The following is a 17028-nucleotide window of genomic DNA, read 5'->3' as shown; positions in this document are numbered from 1 at the left end:
CCCTCTTTTTGCGTCCCTAATGGAAACCTATTCCCTACTTACRGCATTATTTTTGACCAGGGCCCACTGTCAAAAGAAGTGCACTATGTAGGGAATAGGTTTCCATGAGGGACGCGGGATTTGTTTATATCCCCTCTTATGAATATCCATTAGGTGAGTCCTATTAGCTACCTGGTAGGAGGGTAATGAGGTAGGGAGCATGGTCCTCTGAAGCATCCCTATCCCACCTTGGGGTGTGTGTGTGTGGTGTGTGGTGTGTGGTGTGTGCGTGCGTGCGTGCGTGCATAGGGGAGCGGGGCAGGCATTTTAGTTTTGAAGGGATTTAGCTGTCCCTCTCTCTCTCCTTCGCTAAATGCTAGCCATTTTCACAAAGACCCCCTCTTAGCAGCAGGTGTGGGAGGGTCACAGGAGGGTATTGTCTGAGTCCACTTACACTGTGTCTGTGTGTGTGCCTGTCAGTACGTCCCTGTCCGAGTGTGTGGTGGTTTCTATCTTGTTGTGTGAATCTGTGTCCCTGTCTGAATCCCTGTTAGTACGCGTGAAGTGGGCTCTTATGGGGAAGGCAGGGGCCTTTTGTAAGCTGTGTGAAGTGCGGCTTTCCCTTAGCTAAATGATACATCTGCGGAGGCCCATCAATGGTCCCCAGTCAACGGCTCTGTGGCAGCTCACCTTTAAAGGARCACCCAAACAACCCCTTCTCTACTCTAAGTGTTTATCCTGCCTTATCTTAGAACCCCTCACACAAGTCGGCCATGCTTTGGGCTACTTCTTTTGGGATACTTTGCCGTGCGACACACGCTTTGGGATAATGCCGGTTTTCTTGGGCTGTGTTGGCTGTGTGACGGAGCAACAAGTGCAGGAAACAAATCTCCCCGGAGACTAGGTTGGAGCTAGTTGGTAGATTCTACAATGAAACACGAAGATGTTGAAATTGTTGTCTTCGGCACACGAAGCTAGGAGAGGTTAAATGTTTTCTCCTTATGAGAAAAACGAGTCGCCCTGGGCCGTTGTATATATATTTTTTTACCCTCGACACAACAACAGAAAAACAGCAATCCCGACCTAGATCAAATAATGATATCTCGGGGAGATTTTTGCTAGTTTGTCAACAACTACGGTAAATACCTCAAGGCGCTCATATAGCTCGTTCATAACCGGGGAGGGTTTAAACCACCCACTGYAGACACCAACAACATTCCCACACGTCTGCAGTCGACAGCTAAATATGTGTCACCCTGCTAGACTGCTAATCACCGCAGTAATACCTGGGTTGTGTCGTCCCAGCCTGGCATCGTCCTGGACAGCTCCCCCGGCCTCCATTTTGGAGACGCGGTTGTGCTGAAGGACATGCTGAGGAGTGCCTCTCCTCTGCAACTGTTGTTTTTCYCCTCTTCTCAAAACAGCCTGGCTGTAATTACTGTCGGCCCTGGCTCAGCCCACTCCTCAGGAGGCTTGTGTGTGTTTGGAGCGCGAACGGCAACCTTCTCTCTGCTGTCTAGTGTGTGTGTGATTTCGTGTGTGTGTGATTGCGTGTGTGTGTGATTGCGTGTGTGTGTGTGTTTTGAGAGCTGGTTTTTGGGTTTGGAACTGCAAGCTTCTCCCTGATGGCAGGCCTATATGTAGCCTGTTGGCAGGCCTATATGTAGCCTGCCAACAGCTGTACAGCTCCTCCAATCTTAACACAACTTAGTCATGTTGACTTCTGTCTGTACTCTGTATCTAGGACTAGTCTCTATAGCTATACACCGACTGTAAAAAAACTTTCCATGACATAGACTGACCAGGTGAATCCAAGTGAAAGTTACGTTCCCTTATTGATATCACCTGTTAAATCCACTTCAATCAGTGTAGATGAAGGGGAGGAGACAGGTTAACAAATTATTTTTAAGCCTTGAGACAATTGAGACATGGATTGGGCAAGACAAAATATTTAAGTGCCTTTGAACAGGGTATGGTAGTAGGTGCCAGGCACACCAGTTTGTGTCAAGAACTGCAACGCTGCTGGGGTTTTTCACGCTCAACATTTTCCTGTAACTATCAAGAATGGTCTACTACCCAAAGGACATCCAGACAACTTGACACAACTGTGGGAAGCATTGGAGTCAACATGGGCCGGGCATTCCCTGTGGAATGCTTTCGACACCTTCGAGTCCACGCCCCGACGATTTGAGGCTTAATGTTTAGTACACTGTGTATAGTACTTATTGGCAGCAGTGTATTTCCAATCCATAGGCAGAATTGATCTTCAGAGGCTGGAAGCCTGGAGCCGTGGCTCAGGTAAAGATAGGAACGTACGCTAAGCTAAGAGTACCACTTCATAGTTGTTGATGCTTATAACCMCACATCAAAGGACCGCTCCCGAGAGCTTGGAGACAGCTAAGATACTTTAAAAAAAGAAAAGAAAGAGCTCCAGCCATCCGGATCAATTTAGAGCAACGTTTCCTAAGAGTTCTACCTCAGTTAAATTTAGCTTCTCGCTAGGATGGAGGTGTGGAGGAGTCAACCCCCGCCCCTTTAATTAAAGCTGTGGAGGATTTTCAGCCTGGCACACTTGGCAGCTTGACAAAGGGGAATGTGTGTGTGTGTGTGTGAGAGCGCAACCCCCTCTCTTTGCCAGTCTTTGGGAAATGTGGGTAATATTATTGTGTGTGTGTGTGTATATACGTGTGTGTGTGTGTGTGTGAGCCACTCTCTCTTTCATTCGTTGGGAAATGGGGGTAATACGATCACTTTGTTTATGTCCATTGAGATGCCTTGCAAATTGGCCGCTTTTCAGGACAGCCCCACCGATATGCCTTACCTTCTTTTACAAAGAGCCTTGTTCGCCGTGACCTTTTAAAAGCTACGTCACAGTTAGCTGCTAGTATCAACCCATAACACTACCCATCGCCAAACTACCCAGCATTATTACAACAGTACAGTGTAGCCCATTGACTTAGTTCTTGCATTTGTCCTGACAGTGACATGTTGTCAAGGGTCCTTCCTTTCTTAATCGCCACCAATTTCCTGGACAAGCTTTTCCAACGTATTACAAACAAACAAAAACTAGCTTAGCACACAAGGGAAACATTGTCTTTCTCTAATGCTGATRTCGCTTTGTTTTGATTTATTTTAAATTCCAAATGAACATTGTTCATTTTTAGGGTATAGTATGACGCCCGGGGGAGCTCTGGCTCAGTTGAGTCCTTCATTTGCCGTGCAGGGCTATTTTGAGAGGTGCTGTAAGTTGTGGGCTTGCTATTCTGGTTTGCACCATATGTGCCATTGATGGGCTYGGGTTTCGGAAATCCTTTTTTTGCTATGATAATCAGGTCGACCAGCCGGCTCTGGTGCGGTCTGCTCTGGCACGTCTACTCTKCACTCATGTCTACTGCAAGGTTACAATTACGCCGGGAGTGAGAATACACTGCTTATTATTTGAGGAGAAGAGACTGCTCATATAATGTAGCCATATTTATTTTTTAAATTCTCTCTTCTCCCTGTCCTTTGGTTGAATCTGATTCAAATCGGATCAGATCTCGAGGCATGAGTTTTGCATTGATTTTTTATTCTTAGCTAAGCCGGGATACGCAACGCTTTAAGTCCCTACTACTGCTGTAGCCCTCAGAAAAAGTGAAACACCACCCCCCCCCTGTGTGAAAATAATTGTAGTCACAGTGGAAATCGGGGGTTCTCRAAATCCTTAAAACAAACCATGGGATCTCATTCGAAACCCCTACACAGATGAGTTGAGACTCTGGCGCTCGGGCTTGGGGCTGCAGTTGACTGTGTCTGCCTCTGACTGCCTGCCTCTGTATTTGTTCAGCTTGCGTTATAAACCTCAGTTAGAGTTTAGAGGCCACTGCTGTTTCAGAGCCCGTTAGCGGACCTCCGCGATATTTCACTTGTGGCGGACGGGGTGGCCTGACAGTGGACCTGTCTGGGTCGCGGAGGTGACCGGGAGGTTGGAGACTTTTCTAAGGGTCTGTATCTCAGCCCCTTCCTCCTCTCGCAGGTCATTTAGAAGAAGGGTTGGATGACATAACCAAGGAAACATAGAATGGAGGGCTTGATTTTCACAAACATTGTAAATGTTTACCCTTTACCCCTATTTACCCTGGCCCTTTCATGCTTTAGTGTTAGTTTGGCTTTAGGAAGCACATCATGTGTCTTGTAATGAAGTTTGTCTGCCATTACAAATATGCCCTTTTCTCAATATTAGCTGCCTTTTTCTCTATGGTTTTGTGATTTCATTTTCATGATTGCATGCAAGTCAAGAAAATGGATATCACATTGTCCTGTAGTAAGRCAATATAACATTGATGCAACATTGATACATTGATCGGGGCCATAATACTAGCAAACCTTTTTCTCTCAACAGGTCTTGTTACAACTACCTCGAGGAAGCTGGATCGAGAACAGCAGGACGAGCACATTCTTGAGGTAAGCACCTTGTTTTGTCTGGTCTACCACTAACAGAAAGGGGGGAGGGAGAAAGAAGAGGGGGAATGAAAAAAACGGGTCTACTTCCTTGTCTGTCCGTCTGTGTGAGCCCTCGTGTTTGTTTGGAGAAGCATTAGCAGCATTGCTAATCATCGGAAAGGCCCTCAAGGACGACCTCTTCAGCCGAAACGGCCTTTAGGCTTGGCTGTCTTCAACCAACGTACTTTGGCCGAGCGCCAAGTATTGCCAACCAAMACAAGCTGGGGCACAGAGACGCAGCGCATAGTTCCACACTAACCGGCGGAAGGGGGTTTGGGTTTTGGATCATGATTCCGCCGTTTGAGATTTCCAGGGGGGAATCAGGGTGACTGTGCCTTTGTTCTTCTCCAGTGTACCATCACGGGATCGAGGGAGGCAAGCCGGGGCAGGAAGCGAACCTTCAACGCCGGGTTGATGTTTAAACTTGTGGATACTCACTTTTTCTCTCTCTATCTCGCTCTATTTCTGTCTCTCCCTCTCTATCTTCTCTAACTCCACCCCCACCCCCCTCTTCATTCCATTCCCTCTGCCCAACCTAACCAAACGTTTAACGCCAGCACATTTAATTTTGTGCCAAGATCGATTAACCAGATTGGGCGCTGCTTAATTATCGTTATAGGAGTTAATGCAATTCGAGGTTCATTGGATGCCAATTAATGCCGATGTGTGCCTGCATGCCAGCCACTCCCTGTGTTTTCATACTCATTTTACAGTGGGACGCACTCATTTTATTCTGGGACTGGAGAGTAAAGATAGTGGGGGAGAGKAGGGGAGAGATTTGTTCTCCTGAGGAAGACATTTTACTGCCTCCCGCTTCTCCTCCTCCTCTCTCCTTCTCTCGCTCTCTCTTTTTCCCTCMCCTCTCTCTCATTCTCTCCAACCACATCTATGATAAATGAAATGGCCTACTCTTAGATTTGAGTGCCGAGTTGCAGAGGCCTCAAGAGAGAGGAAAACTAAATTGWAGCTTTCGACACAAAAGCCCTTTTAATTTGTTAAAGTGACCAGGTTAGGAGCCCTCTGTGCGAACGACCGAGCAGATTCCCAGGACAGTCAGAGTCAAAAGCCACCCTTGAGGGTTAATCTCAGGGGCATTGGTTGGTGTGTGACAGTAGCATTAGAGATAAAGAGAGCTGATAGCCAGTGTGTTTTTCCAACAGACTCCTGYTTTTACGAATACATAGCCAGACCCGTTTATTATTAGTACGCTGTTCATTTGTCCCGTTTGAAGAAATGCTCCAGCAGACGTTAAATAACCACATTAAATGTTAACAAGCTCAAAGCGCTCCTCCAGTTCTTTCATGTTGGGGCCAAATTAAAATGCACAGTGACATTTGTACACTTCTTTTCTCTTATGTATTTATATATATATATATACAGAACCAGTCAAAAGTTTGGACACATCTACTCATTCAAGGGTTTTTCTTTATTTTAACTATTTTCTACATTGTAGAATAATAGTGAAGATATCAAAACTATRAAATAACACATATGGAATCATGTAGTAACTTAAAAAGTGTTAAACAAAGCTAAATATATTTTAGATTCTTCAAAGTAGCCACTCTTTGCTTTGATGAAAGCTTTGCACACTCTTGGCATTCTCTCAACCAGCTTCACCTGGAATGCTTTTTCAACAGTCCTAAAGGAGTTCTCACATATGCTGAGCACTTGCTGGCTGCTTTTCCTTCACTCTGCGTTCCAACTAATCTCAAACCTTGGGCTCCCGAGTGGCGCAGTGGTCTGAGACACTGCATCTCACTGCACTACTTGTTCGAATCCAGGCTGCATCACATTCGGTCATGATTGAGAGTCCCATAGGGCGACGCACAAGTTGTCCAACTTTGGCTGGGGTAGGTTGTCATTGTAAATAAGAATTTGTTCTTAACTGATTTGCCTAGTTAAATAAGGTTATATAAAATAAAAACATCTCAATTGGGTTGAGGTCGGGTGATTGTGGAGGACAGGTCATCTGATGCGCAGCACTCCATCACTCTCTTCTTGGTCAAGTAGCCCGTACACAGCATGGAGGTGTATTGGGTCATTGTGCTGTTGAAAAACAAATGATAATTCACACTAAGCGCAAATCAGATGGGATGGTGTATCACTGCAGAATGCTGTGGTAACCATGCTGGTTAAGTGTGCCTTGACTTCTAAATAAATCACTGACAGTGTCACCAGGAAACCACCCTACACCATAACAACTCCTCCTCCGTGCTTCACGGTTGGAACTACACATGCAGAGATCATACCATAACAACTCCTCTCTCCGTGCTTCACGGTTGGAACTACACATGCAGAGATCATACGTTCACCTACTCTGCGTCTCCACAAGACAGGCGGGTTGAACCAAAATCTTACATTTGGACTCATCAGACCAAAGGAAAAATTGGCACTGGTCTGATGTCCATTGCTGATGTTTCTTGGCCATAAGCAAGTCTTTTCTTCTTATTGGTTCCTTTGTAGTGGTTTCTTTGCAGCAATTCGACCTGAGGCCTGATTCCCCAAGTCTCTCTGAACAGTTGATGTTGAGATTTGTCTGTTTACTTGAACTCGGTGAAGCATTTATTTGGGCTGCAATTTCTGAGGCTGGTAACTCTAATGAACTTATCCTCTGCAGCAGAGGTATCTCTCGGTCTTCCTTTCCTGTGGCGGTCCTCATGGAACCAGTTTTATCATAGCGCTTGATGGGTTTTTGCGACTGCACTTGAAGACACTTTCGAAGTTCTTGACACTTTCCGGATTGACTGACCTTCGTGTCTTAAAGTAATGATGGACTGTCATTTCTCTTTGCTTATTTGAGCTGTTCTTGCCATAATATGGACTTGGTATTTTACCAAATAGGGCTATCGTCTGTACACACCCTTCCTTGTTACAACACAGCTGATTGGCTCAAACCCTTTAAGAAGAAAGACATTCCATAAATTAACTTATACAAGGCACACTGTTATTTGAAATGCATTCCAGGTGACTTCCTCAGGAAGTGTTCGAGAGAATGCAAGAGTGTGCAAGCTGTCATCAAGGTAAAGGTGGCTACTTTGAAGAATCTCAATCTCAAATATATTTGATTTTGTTTAACACTTTTGGTAACTACTGTTTCCATCTGTGTTATTTCATAGTTTTGATGTCTTCACTATTATTCTAAAATGTAAAAATAGTAAAAAATAAAGAAAAACTTGAATGAGTAGGTGTACATATATACATGTGTGTGTATATACACTGCTCAAAAAAATAAAGGGAACACTAAAATAACACATCCTAGATCTGAATGAATGAACTATTCTTATTAAAATACTTTTTTCTTTACATAGTTGAATGTGCTGACAACAAAATCACAAAATATTATCAATGGAAATCAAATTTATCAACCCATGGAGGTCTGGATTTGGAGTCACACTCAAAATTAAAGTGGAAAACCACACTACAGTGATCCATCTTTGATGTAATGTCCTTAAAACAAGTCAAAATGAGGCTCAGTAGTGGTGTGGGCCTCCACGTGCCTGTATGACCTCCCTACAACGCCTGGGCATGCTCCTGATGAGGTGGCAGATGGTCTCCTGAGGGATCTCCTCCCAGACCTGGACTAAAGCATCCGCAAACTCCTGGACAGTCTGTGGTGCAACGTGGCGTTCGTGGATGGAGCGAGACATGATGTCCCAGATGTGCCAATTGGATTCAGGTCTGGGAACGGGCGGGCCAGTCCATAGCATCCATGCCTTCCTCTTGCAGGACTGCTGACACACTCCAGCCACATGAGGTCTAGCATTGTCTTGCATTAGGAGGAACCCAGGGCAACCGCACCAGCATATGTCTCACAGGTCTGAGGATCTCATCTCGGTACCTAATGGCAGTCAGGCTACCTCTGGCGAGCCCATGGAGGGCTGTGCGGCCCCCAAAGAAATGCCTCCATCTTGCACACATGCACAGATGGCAAGCAAGCAAGCACGTACACACACACACACACACACACACACCACCTACCAACCAATCCATCCCATTCCCCATTCACCCGGGTGACCAAACTTTTTTGACTATGTACAGACGCAGTGAGCATAGCCTTGCTATGACGGGCTATGTGGACACTGCCACAAAATGAGGTGGAAACTGAGCTGCACTCCTAACCTGTCATGTATGACATATTAGAGAGACATACTTCCCTCAGATTACCAGAATCACAAGAATTCGAAAACAAACCCAATTTTGATAAACTCCCATATCTACTGGGTGAAATACACAGTGTGCATCACAGCAGGAGCAAGATTTGTGACCTGTTGCACAAGAAAAAGGCAACCAGTAAAGAATCATTTTTTGTTTTTTATTTTCCCTTTTGTACTTTAACTATTTGCACCATGTTACAACACTGTATTAGACATAATATGACATTTGAAATGTCTTTATTCTTTTGAACTTCTGTGAGTGTAATCTTTACTGTTCATTTATTGTTATTTCGCTTTTGATTATTATCTACTTCACTTGCTTTGGCAATGTTAACATATGTTTCCCATGCCAATAAAGCCTTGAAATGAATTGAATTGAGGTGAGGAGAGAGAGGGAGGGGGGAGAGAGGAAACAACAGGGAGACATTGTTAGGACATGCTCGCCCAGACCTGAAAGAGAGGCAGTTTAATGTTCCTGCTATAGGCATATCTCTACATCAACTTCCCAAGTTTCTATAGTCTCAGCCACTTTCTTGATTAATGCCCTCTGAAGTGTCTAGGCACTAATGTTTCACTACATCAGACTTGACAGTTGGCTGCCATTTGACAGGGGTTGTTGCAGACGTGCCAAGTGTAAACATTTCATTACAAAAAGCCTGAGAAACTGTGACGGTCTTCACGTTGTTGGGACTGGCCTCTGGTAAAGCTTTGTTTTGAAAGAGTAGGATGTGCTGATGAGAACTGTCTAGCACGGCTCGGAAGCGCACACACAAGCATCTCAATCAATCAATATCAAGTTTATTTTATATAGCCCTTCGTACATCCTAATATCTCGAAGTGCTGTCAGACACCCAGCCTAAAACCCAAACAGCAAGCAATGCAGGTGTAGAACACGGGGGCTAGGAAACTCCCTAGAAAGGCCAAAACCTAGGAAGAAACCTAGAGAGGAACCAGGCTATGAGGGGTGGCCAGTCCTCTTCTGGCTGTGCCGGGTGGAGATTACACTCATGTACACTCACTCACTCACTCACTCACTCACTCACTCACTCACTCACTCACTCTGTCTGACAAGGTAAAAATCTGCCGTTCTGCCCCTGAGAAAGGCAGTTAACCCACTTGTTCCCCGTACAGTATTACAGAGTTCAGTTAGTTTTTGTAATTGATGCTCTTATCTTGTCTCTTCGGTCGCTCGGCAATAATTACCATTCAGSCTGCATCCCAAATAGCACCCTATTCCCTATTTAATGCACTACTTTTGACCAGAGGCCTGTGAGCTCTGGTCGAAAGAAGTGCACTATATCGGGAATCGGATATMATTTGGGATGCACACACACACACAGCCGAGTTCAGCTGTTTACATTAGCCCGGGTCCTCATCTTCAGCTTTTTTCAATCCACTGCTTTGATTTCACAAAGGGAACAGGGAACTGTGGACAAAGCGTGTGTACCAATGACACTCTACTCCCTATATAGTGCGCTGCTTTTGAACAGGACACCTAGGGCTCTGGTCAAAAGTAGTGCACTATGTAAATGTAGGGTGCCATTTGGGATGCATAAATATAATCCGAAAACGGGGCCAAATGAACTCATCTGCCCGTAATGGCAATGTTCATTACAGAATATGAGAATACGGGCCAACGCACCGGCAACACTGCTCCCGAGAGGCGCACGCCGCCTCGAACTCGAATGGTCCTCGTCGTCCCATTTAATTAATTTTGTTCGGGCAAATAGCTCGGGCGGCCTTGGACCGACTAGGCGCAGGAAAACAAAAACACATTATGCCGCTAATTGTCGCTGCTAGTGCCAAATGGCGTGTGACCACAACCCCAAAGTGTTTTTGCTAAAGCGCTGAGCAGATGGTTTTAAATGACTATTGTTCAGCTCTTTATTTTTATTTCTGACGCTTTAAGCTCAGAATTGCTCACATCTCTCCCGGCTGTGAGATAGACGAACCCCAGTTCAGTTTCCCAGTTACTCATGAGATTTAAGGGTTGTGTTTGTTTGGGTCATCTAAGCTTATTGCTGGCTGCGTAAATTAAGCTGGCTGTGCATTTCATTTGAAAGACACCATTCAGCCAGTAAGCCAGGCCTAATTAACAAAGTGTTAAAACAGCTGAGTGTTCAAACTACCAAGTGTTAAAACTAATGTTAAAACAAACTTAAGTCTCTCCAGCAAACTATGGGCTGTAGGGTTTCATTATTATTTTTGAACTATTTTTAATCAAACTTCTCCAATTTTCTTTAAACCCTGGTCCCAGATCRGTTTGTGCTATGTGTCACTGACCATGGTAATTGGCAAGACCGCACAAACTGATCTGGGACCAGGCTGGTGTTTTGATACCTAATTCTTATTTCGCTGTGAGGAAGAAATCATTGCTAGAGGCATCACTACAGACGCCCTGGTTCATATCCAGGCTGTATCACAACCGGCCGTGATTGGGAGTCCCATAGGGCGACGCACAATTGGCCCAGCGTCATTCGGGTTTGGCCGGCGTAGGCCGTCATTGAAAATAAGAATTTGTTCTTAACTGACTTGCCTAGTTAAATAAAGGTGTTAAAAAATWAAAAAATAAATATAAAAACATAAGCATAGATAAAAAGTATATTTTTCTCCTTGTGTCTGGTTGGATGGTGATACATTCATCAGGTAAACCCATTTAACGGAATATGTTGTTTTTGCAGCACTAAGGAGACAWTGGGAAAGGGGATACCTAGTCAGTTGTCCAACTGAATGTATTCAACTGAAATGTGTCTTCCGCATTTAACTCAACCCCTCTGAATCAGAGAGGTGCTGGGGGGCTGCCTTAATCGACATCCACGTCTTGGGCGCCCGGGGAACAGTGGGTTAACTGCCTTGCTCAGGGGCACATTGCTCACCAAAGAGACGGGACCTGCTACATCACCAAAATAACGACGAGTCTCATTCTTCTGTGGCAGAAAAGCAAAGCAGCAAAGCGAGTGTGGTCTTTGGACCGTCTTGTTGCGCTCGTCTCATAAAAAAACGSCAAACTATGACTTGCCTCTCACATTCATTGAATCCATTCACCATAAAAAAGAATGACTGAAAGGGAAAGAAAGAAAGAAGGAAAGGGAACAATTCAACTTCAATAAGCGAGCGAGTGAATAACAGCCTGTTCCCTTCGCATATTGGTTCTCGGAAGCACAGCGTGGGTCTTTGAATAAAATGACTTGACAGCTCGCTAATCTCGGAAGGAATTGCTTCAATTTTGGCAGCCAATTGACTAACTGAGAAACATTTGTGAGCACAGCAATGAAATGGAGAGAGGGAGGAAGAGATARGGGGGAGAAAGAAAATGGGGGAGAAAGAGAAAGGGGGAGAAAGCGAGGGAAAGGGGAGAGAAGAAAGCGAGTTTGCTTTTTACCTCCGCTCTCTTTGGTTAATTCAAGGACTTCGAATAAGGAACGTCCTCAAAYGTCGGAGCTCCGGTCATTACRTATTCACGAGATGCAGAGTTTACTRCTTACACATATGTGCRCCATTATTGCCTGGTCCCCCCTCTCCTCTGCAGTATATGCATTGTTTCRCTAAACTGGTTTTAAACGTGGCTTTAATTGGAAATGTTTACGTGACAACACTCTTTCCAAGGTTGCATGGGAATATGGAACACAATGTCCGTTCAAAATGTGATGACACTTAATTCACATAGATCCTTTGAAGTGTTTCATTCAACGTTTCTCTCTTTCCCCTCTCACAGTCTCAAACATAGGATTCCAATTGTAATTCCATGTTTTCCCCCAAATTTCTCTCATGGAATTCCCATTCTAATTCCATATTTCCTGCTCTTTTTTTGTTGTTGCTCGGAATAAAGTCACAGGYATCATAATTTCCATACTCCCATTTTAATTCCATGTTTTTCCCAACTTTTCCCTAATAGATCACCGTCACCGACCACGGGGTTCCCGCMAAATCCACCACGGTCCGTGTCATCGTCAAAGTCCTGGACGAGAACGACAATCGGCCGCAGTTCCTGGAGAAGATCTACAAGATCAAGCTTCCGGAACGGGAAAAAACGGAAAAGGACCGGGCTCTGAAGCGGGATCCCGTGTACCGGGTGATCGCCTCGGACCGCGATGGGGGTGCCAACTCGGAGATCTCGTATTCCATTGAGGAGGGAGATGAGCACGGGAAGTTCTTCATCGAGCCWAAGACGGGTCTGGTGTCGTCCAAGAAGTTCTCCTCCGCCGGGGAGTATGACATCCTCACCGTAAGTAGCCTAGCGCATTTTGATTCATCGTTTTTATACTCTGGATTTTTCGCTARGAAATTCCTYCGCATCTTATACTGAACAAAAATATAAACGCAACATGCAACAATGACATTTTTWAAAACTGAGTTAGAGTTCATATAAGGAAATCAGTCAATTGAAATACATTCATTAGGACCTAATCTATGGATTTCACATGACTGGGCAGGGGCGCAGCCATGGGGGGGTCTGGGAGGGCATAGGCCCACCCAATCAGAATGAGTTTTTCCCCACAAAAGGGCTTCATTACATTTCATCAGCTGTCCGTGTGGCTGTTCTCAGATGATCCCGCAGGTGAAGAAGCCAGATGTGGAGGTCCTGTGCTGGCGTGGTCTGTGATTGTGAGGCCGATTTGGACATACTGCTAAATTCTCTAACTCTAACAACTTTGGAGGCAGCTTATGGTAGAGAAGTGAACATTTGAAAATAAAAGAGAGCCGCACACTCTAGGAGCTCAGATGCAAAAATATTTAATTTACCAACGTTTCGACAGGCAAGCTGTCTTCATCAGGGTACAATCACAGACACTGCGGGATGACTCGTTTATATATAGTGTCAAGACACACAGGTGTCTGTAATCATGGCCAAGAGTGGCCTAATATCATTGGTTAATTTCTCATATTAAAATGGCATAGAAAGAGCAACATACAATAAATACAAATGGATAGCATACGAGAAGTGAACATTAAATTATCTGGTAGCAGCTCTGGTGGACATTCCTGCAGTCAGCATGCCAATTCCACGCTCCCTCAAATGTAGACATCTGTGGCATTATGTTGTGTGACAAAACTGGACATTCAAGTGGCCTTTTATTGTCCCCAGCACAAGGTGCACCTGTGTAATGATCATGCCTTTTAATCAGTTTCTTGATATGCCACACCTGTCAGGTGGATGGATTATCTTGGCAAAGGGGAAATGCTTACTAACAGGGATGTTAACAAATTTGTGCACAACATTTGGGAGAAATAAGCTTTTTATGCGTATAGAACATTTCTGGGATCTTTTCTTTCAGCTCATGAAACATGGGACCAATACTTGACAAGTTGCGTTTATATTTTGGTTCAGTATAGTTAGGGAGAAGTCATTTAGGCTTAGATTTTATTTAGCTTTTAGAGGAATGTCAATGTACATACTGAGTTATATGACATCTTAAACTAGAGCCAGGGTTTTAGAGAATTACTGGACATATCGGACTGGGGGCTTTGCTTTATTCACATTGATTTACTTTTACATTTYCAATGTACATGCCATATTGCATTTGTTAATAGCATTTTGAGGTTTAGGATAGTCACAGTACTTTTATGTCATAGAACTTTTGGGCCAATGTTGCCTGTGATAGATTTATCTCACTTGACGGAATTAGACACTTAACACAGTAATCTCCCCGTACATCTGTTTAACGGGGGACGCCATGGTAACAGGTGTTCTGCTCGGTTGTTGTTTTTTCCATGTGGGCTGGCTGACCGTTCTTTGACCCCTTGGCCTATCTGTCTCTGTCTCTCACTCTACTTCTCTCTCTCTCTTGCTCTCTCTCTCTGTCTGTTTCCTCTTTCCCCCCTCTCTCCCTGTGTTTTAATTAAAGTATTTTAATTAATGCTTTTAAGTGCTATCCCCTGGGAGTCCAATGTGTTTTGTTGTATAATTTACTTACCCAAATCAATTCAAATCAATTCATTCCCTCTCTCTATCAGATCAAAGCCGTGGACAACGGGCGCCCCCAGAAGTCGTCCACCTGCCGGCTGCACATCGAGTGGATCCCCAAGCCGGRGGTGGCGGCCAGCGCGCCCCCCCTGGCCTTTGAGGAGCCCCCCTTCTTCTTCTCAGTSATGGAGAGCGACCCCGTGGCGCACATGGTGGGGGTCATAACCACGGAGACGTCGGACACGCCAGTCTGGTTCGAGATCACAGGTGAAACCTTGACGAGTGGATGCAGGGTTTTGTTTTAGGTTGTGTGTGGGTCTGTGCATACGCGCATGCGTGTGTATGTGTGTTAGTTGAATGCATTCTAGAAGGAGATGGATCTAGCTGTATAGTCAAGGGAAGACATCCCCGGCATAGATTCTTGTAGCATTCTTCTTAACACTAACCCAAGCAMGCGAATATGAGTGTGAAGCGTACAAACCCAAAAACAAAACCAATGTAGAACCAATTTTTCTCCTTGCTCACTGTAATAATTGAGTCTCTAATAGTGACTTCTTTGCATGGTGAATGTTAACATCTCTACTGCATAAACTTCCTGATATTTCCTGAAAAATACTTCTCCCTTCTCCCTTCTTCTAACCAACGTTTGACTGACGCCTTCCCTCTCTTTTTCTATGTTTTCTGCTTCTCTGCTGCTCTTCTCTTCTTTTCTCCTTTGGGAATGTCTCTCTTTTACTGGATTTGGTTTGTCCAGAAGGAGACACGGGGGAAGTGTTTTACATCGTTCAGATGGCTTGCGACCTCAACTGTACAGCGGAAGGTAGATCTGCTGTAATGGGATCTCTCTGCTGTCATTGGCTGTATTAAGTGATCTCTAATACCATTGGAGATTGTTGACTGTGATGTCTGTCATGCAGATCTGGGTTCAAAAACTATTTGAAATCATTTAAACTACTTTAGGTGTGCTTGACTGAGCTTGCCTGGCTTAATAGACCAATAGGATAGTCCCAGAAGTGCAAACCCCGCCCATCCTACACTTCATGCAGGCTCAAAGTGTTTGAAAGATTTCAAATAGTGTTTGAACCCAGTTGTGCTGTCACGTGGTTGAGCTTGTGCATTGTTTCTGTCATTCTTGTGATCGTGTGACAACAGATTTACATAAACACATATACCGCACATAAACATGAACATATGGCTCCATTTTGTCTATGTACCGTATGTTTATTTCATTCATGGTGTCTTGTGGAATCTATTGACACATGCAACTAACTGTATGCGATTGATGTATACACATCATACCACTTGCACATATGGTTCCATAATGAGCCTGGAAAGTTAACATAAGAAAATGTTTTTACATTGTTGATGCATAGTGCAGTACACATGTGCTTCTGTATGTATCAACAATAAGGATAATGTTGCTTATTATATTAATATAAGCAACCGTATGGATAATATACATAAATTATTATTATTATACATGGATTACATACAATTTATGTATAAATTCCTCTTGCCTAACGCCACAGCCAAACAGAACCATATGTCACTGTTAGCTTACCTAGCTCCAGTACTGCGTCATAATTTAAACAGGTGATGATAGCCCCACTCATTTCCTGTCCATTTTAATTGTGCGCCCGCCTAACCCTTCCTTCCGTCGTTTCCACCAGGTGGGAACTACGACAGCCGCTTTGACGTGGGCAARGCCAGTGGGACCCTGATCGTGGCAAGGCCCCTCGATGCTGAGCAAAAATCCAATTATAACCTGACAGTGGAGGCAACGGACGGGACGCGATTTGTCAGCACCCAGGTAATTGGAACGTTAATGTTTGTTGATGGCGGTAGAGTTTGTCAYGGATCCTATGAGGTAGGATGAAACATAAACATGGTTTGCATGAGAGTCTTCATTCTGTGTCCATCCGTTTCAATGCTTTTAGTTGTGATTTCGGCACTCTTGYCAAATTTAAATTAAGCTGTGACTCCCTTTGTCTGACAGCCAGCCAGACAGACAGACGAGGRGTTAAKCAAGGAGGTGGATCTAGAGTGAGGTCAGAAAATCTGTGCGCCCATCCATTGCCTGTTTTTGATTAGACTYGCGCGTGGGTCAACACCGCACATACTCCAGGCGCTCGCTTTTCCAAACTTGACCCCTAACGTCATAACATGTGCTTGGCGGATGAATTCCTTCTTCTCTCTGTCCACATCTACCGGCGGCAGAAGAGGTCTGCATCCCAAATGGAACCCTATTCACTCTATCATGCACTTTATTGGGAACAAGGTGCCATTTGGGATACAGGCAAGGAGCGTTCAGAACCGCTTTCTTGGCAGACCAGCTCCAGGATTCTTCCATTGTCTCATTTCTGATGGGCCTAGGAGCGAGGGAGGAAGAAAGAGAGGAGGGCGGAAGAACAGTGCCTGTCTAGCCAGGCGCTTTTTAAAAAGTGTGCATTCCACAGCCCGTGTCTGCAGCTACACCCCTCCTTCACCCTCAATGAACCTGCATGTCTT

The 17028-nt window shown here is 44.6% G+C and overlaps 1 protein-coding gene across 1 annotated transcript in view; it reads left to right on the top strand.

Annotated features, from left to right (window-relative positions):
- Nucleotides 1–17028, top strand: part of fat1a (FAT atypical cadherin 1a) — a 102359-nt gene that overhangs the window by 30805 nt on the left and 54526 nt on the right. Inside the window, exons 4-8 of the mRNA XM_070437152.1 lie at nucleotides 4361–4422; nucleotides 12511–12840; nucleotides 14571–14787; nucleotides 15275–15340; nucleotides 16191–16330. Coding sequence (XP_070293253.1) covers nucleotides 4361–4422; nucleotides 12511–12840; nucleotides 14571–14787; nucleotides 15275–15340; nucleotides 16191–16330 — 815 coding nt within the window. The remainder of the gene's footprint in view (nucleotides 1–4360; nucleotides 4423–12510; nucleotides 12841–14570; nucleotides 14788–15274; nucleotides 15341–16190; nucleotides 16331–17028) is intronic.

Source organism: Salvelinus sp. IW2-2015, linkage group LG34 (assembly GCF_002910315.2).
Source record: "Salvelinus sp. IW2-2015 linkage group LG34, ASM291031v2, whole genome shotgun sequence".
In the NCBI taxonomy this organism is placed as follows: Eukaryota; Metazoa; Chordata; class Actinopteri; order Salmoniformes; family Salmonidae; genus Salvelinus; species Salvelinus sp. IW2-2015.
This window is presented reverse-complemented; position numbering and strand designations above follow the sequence as displayed.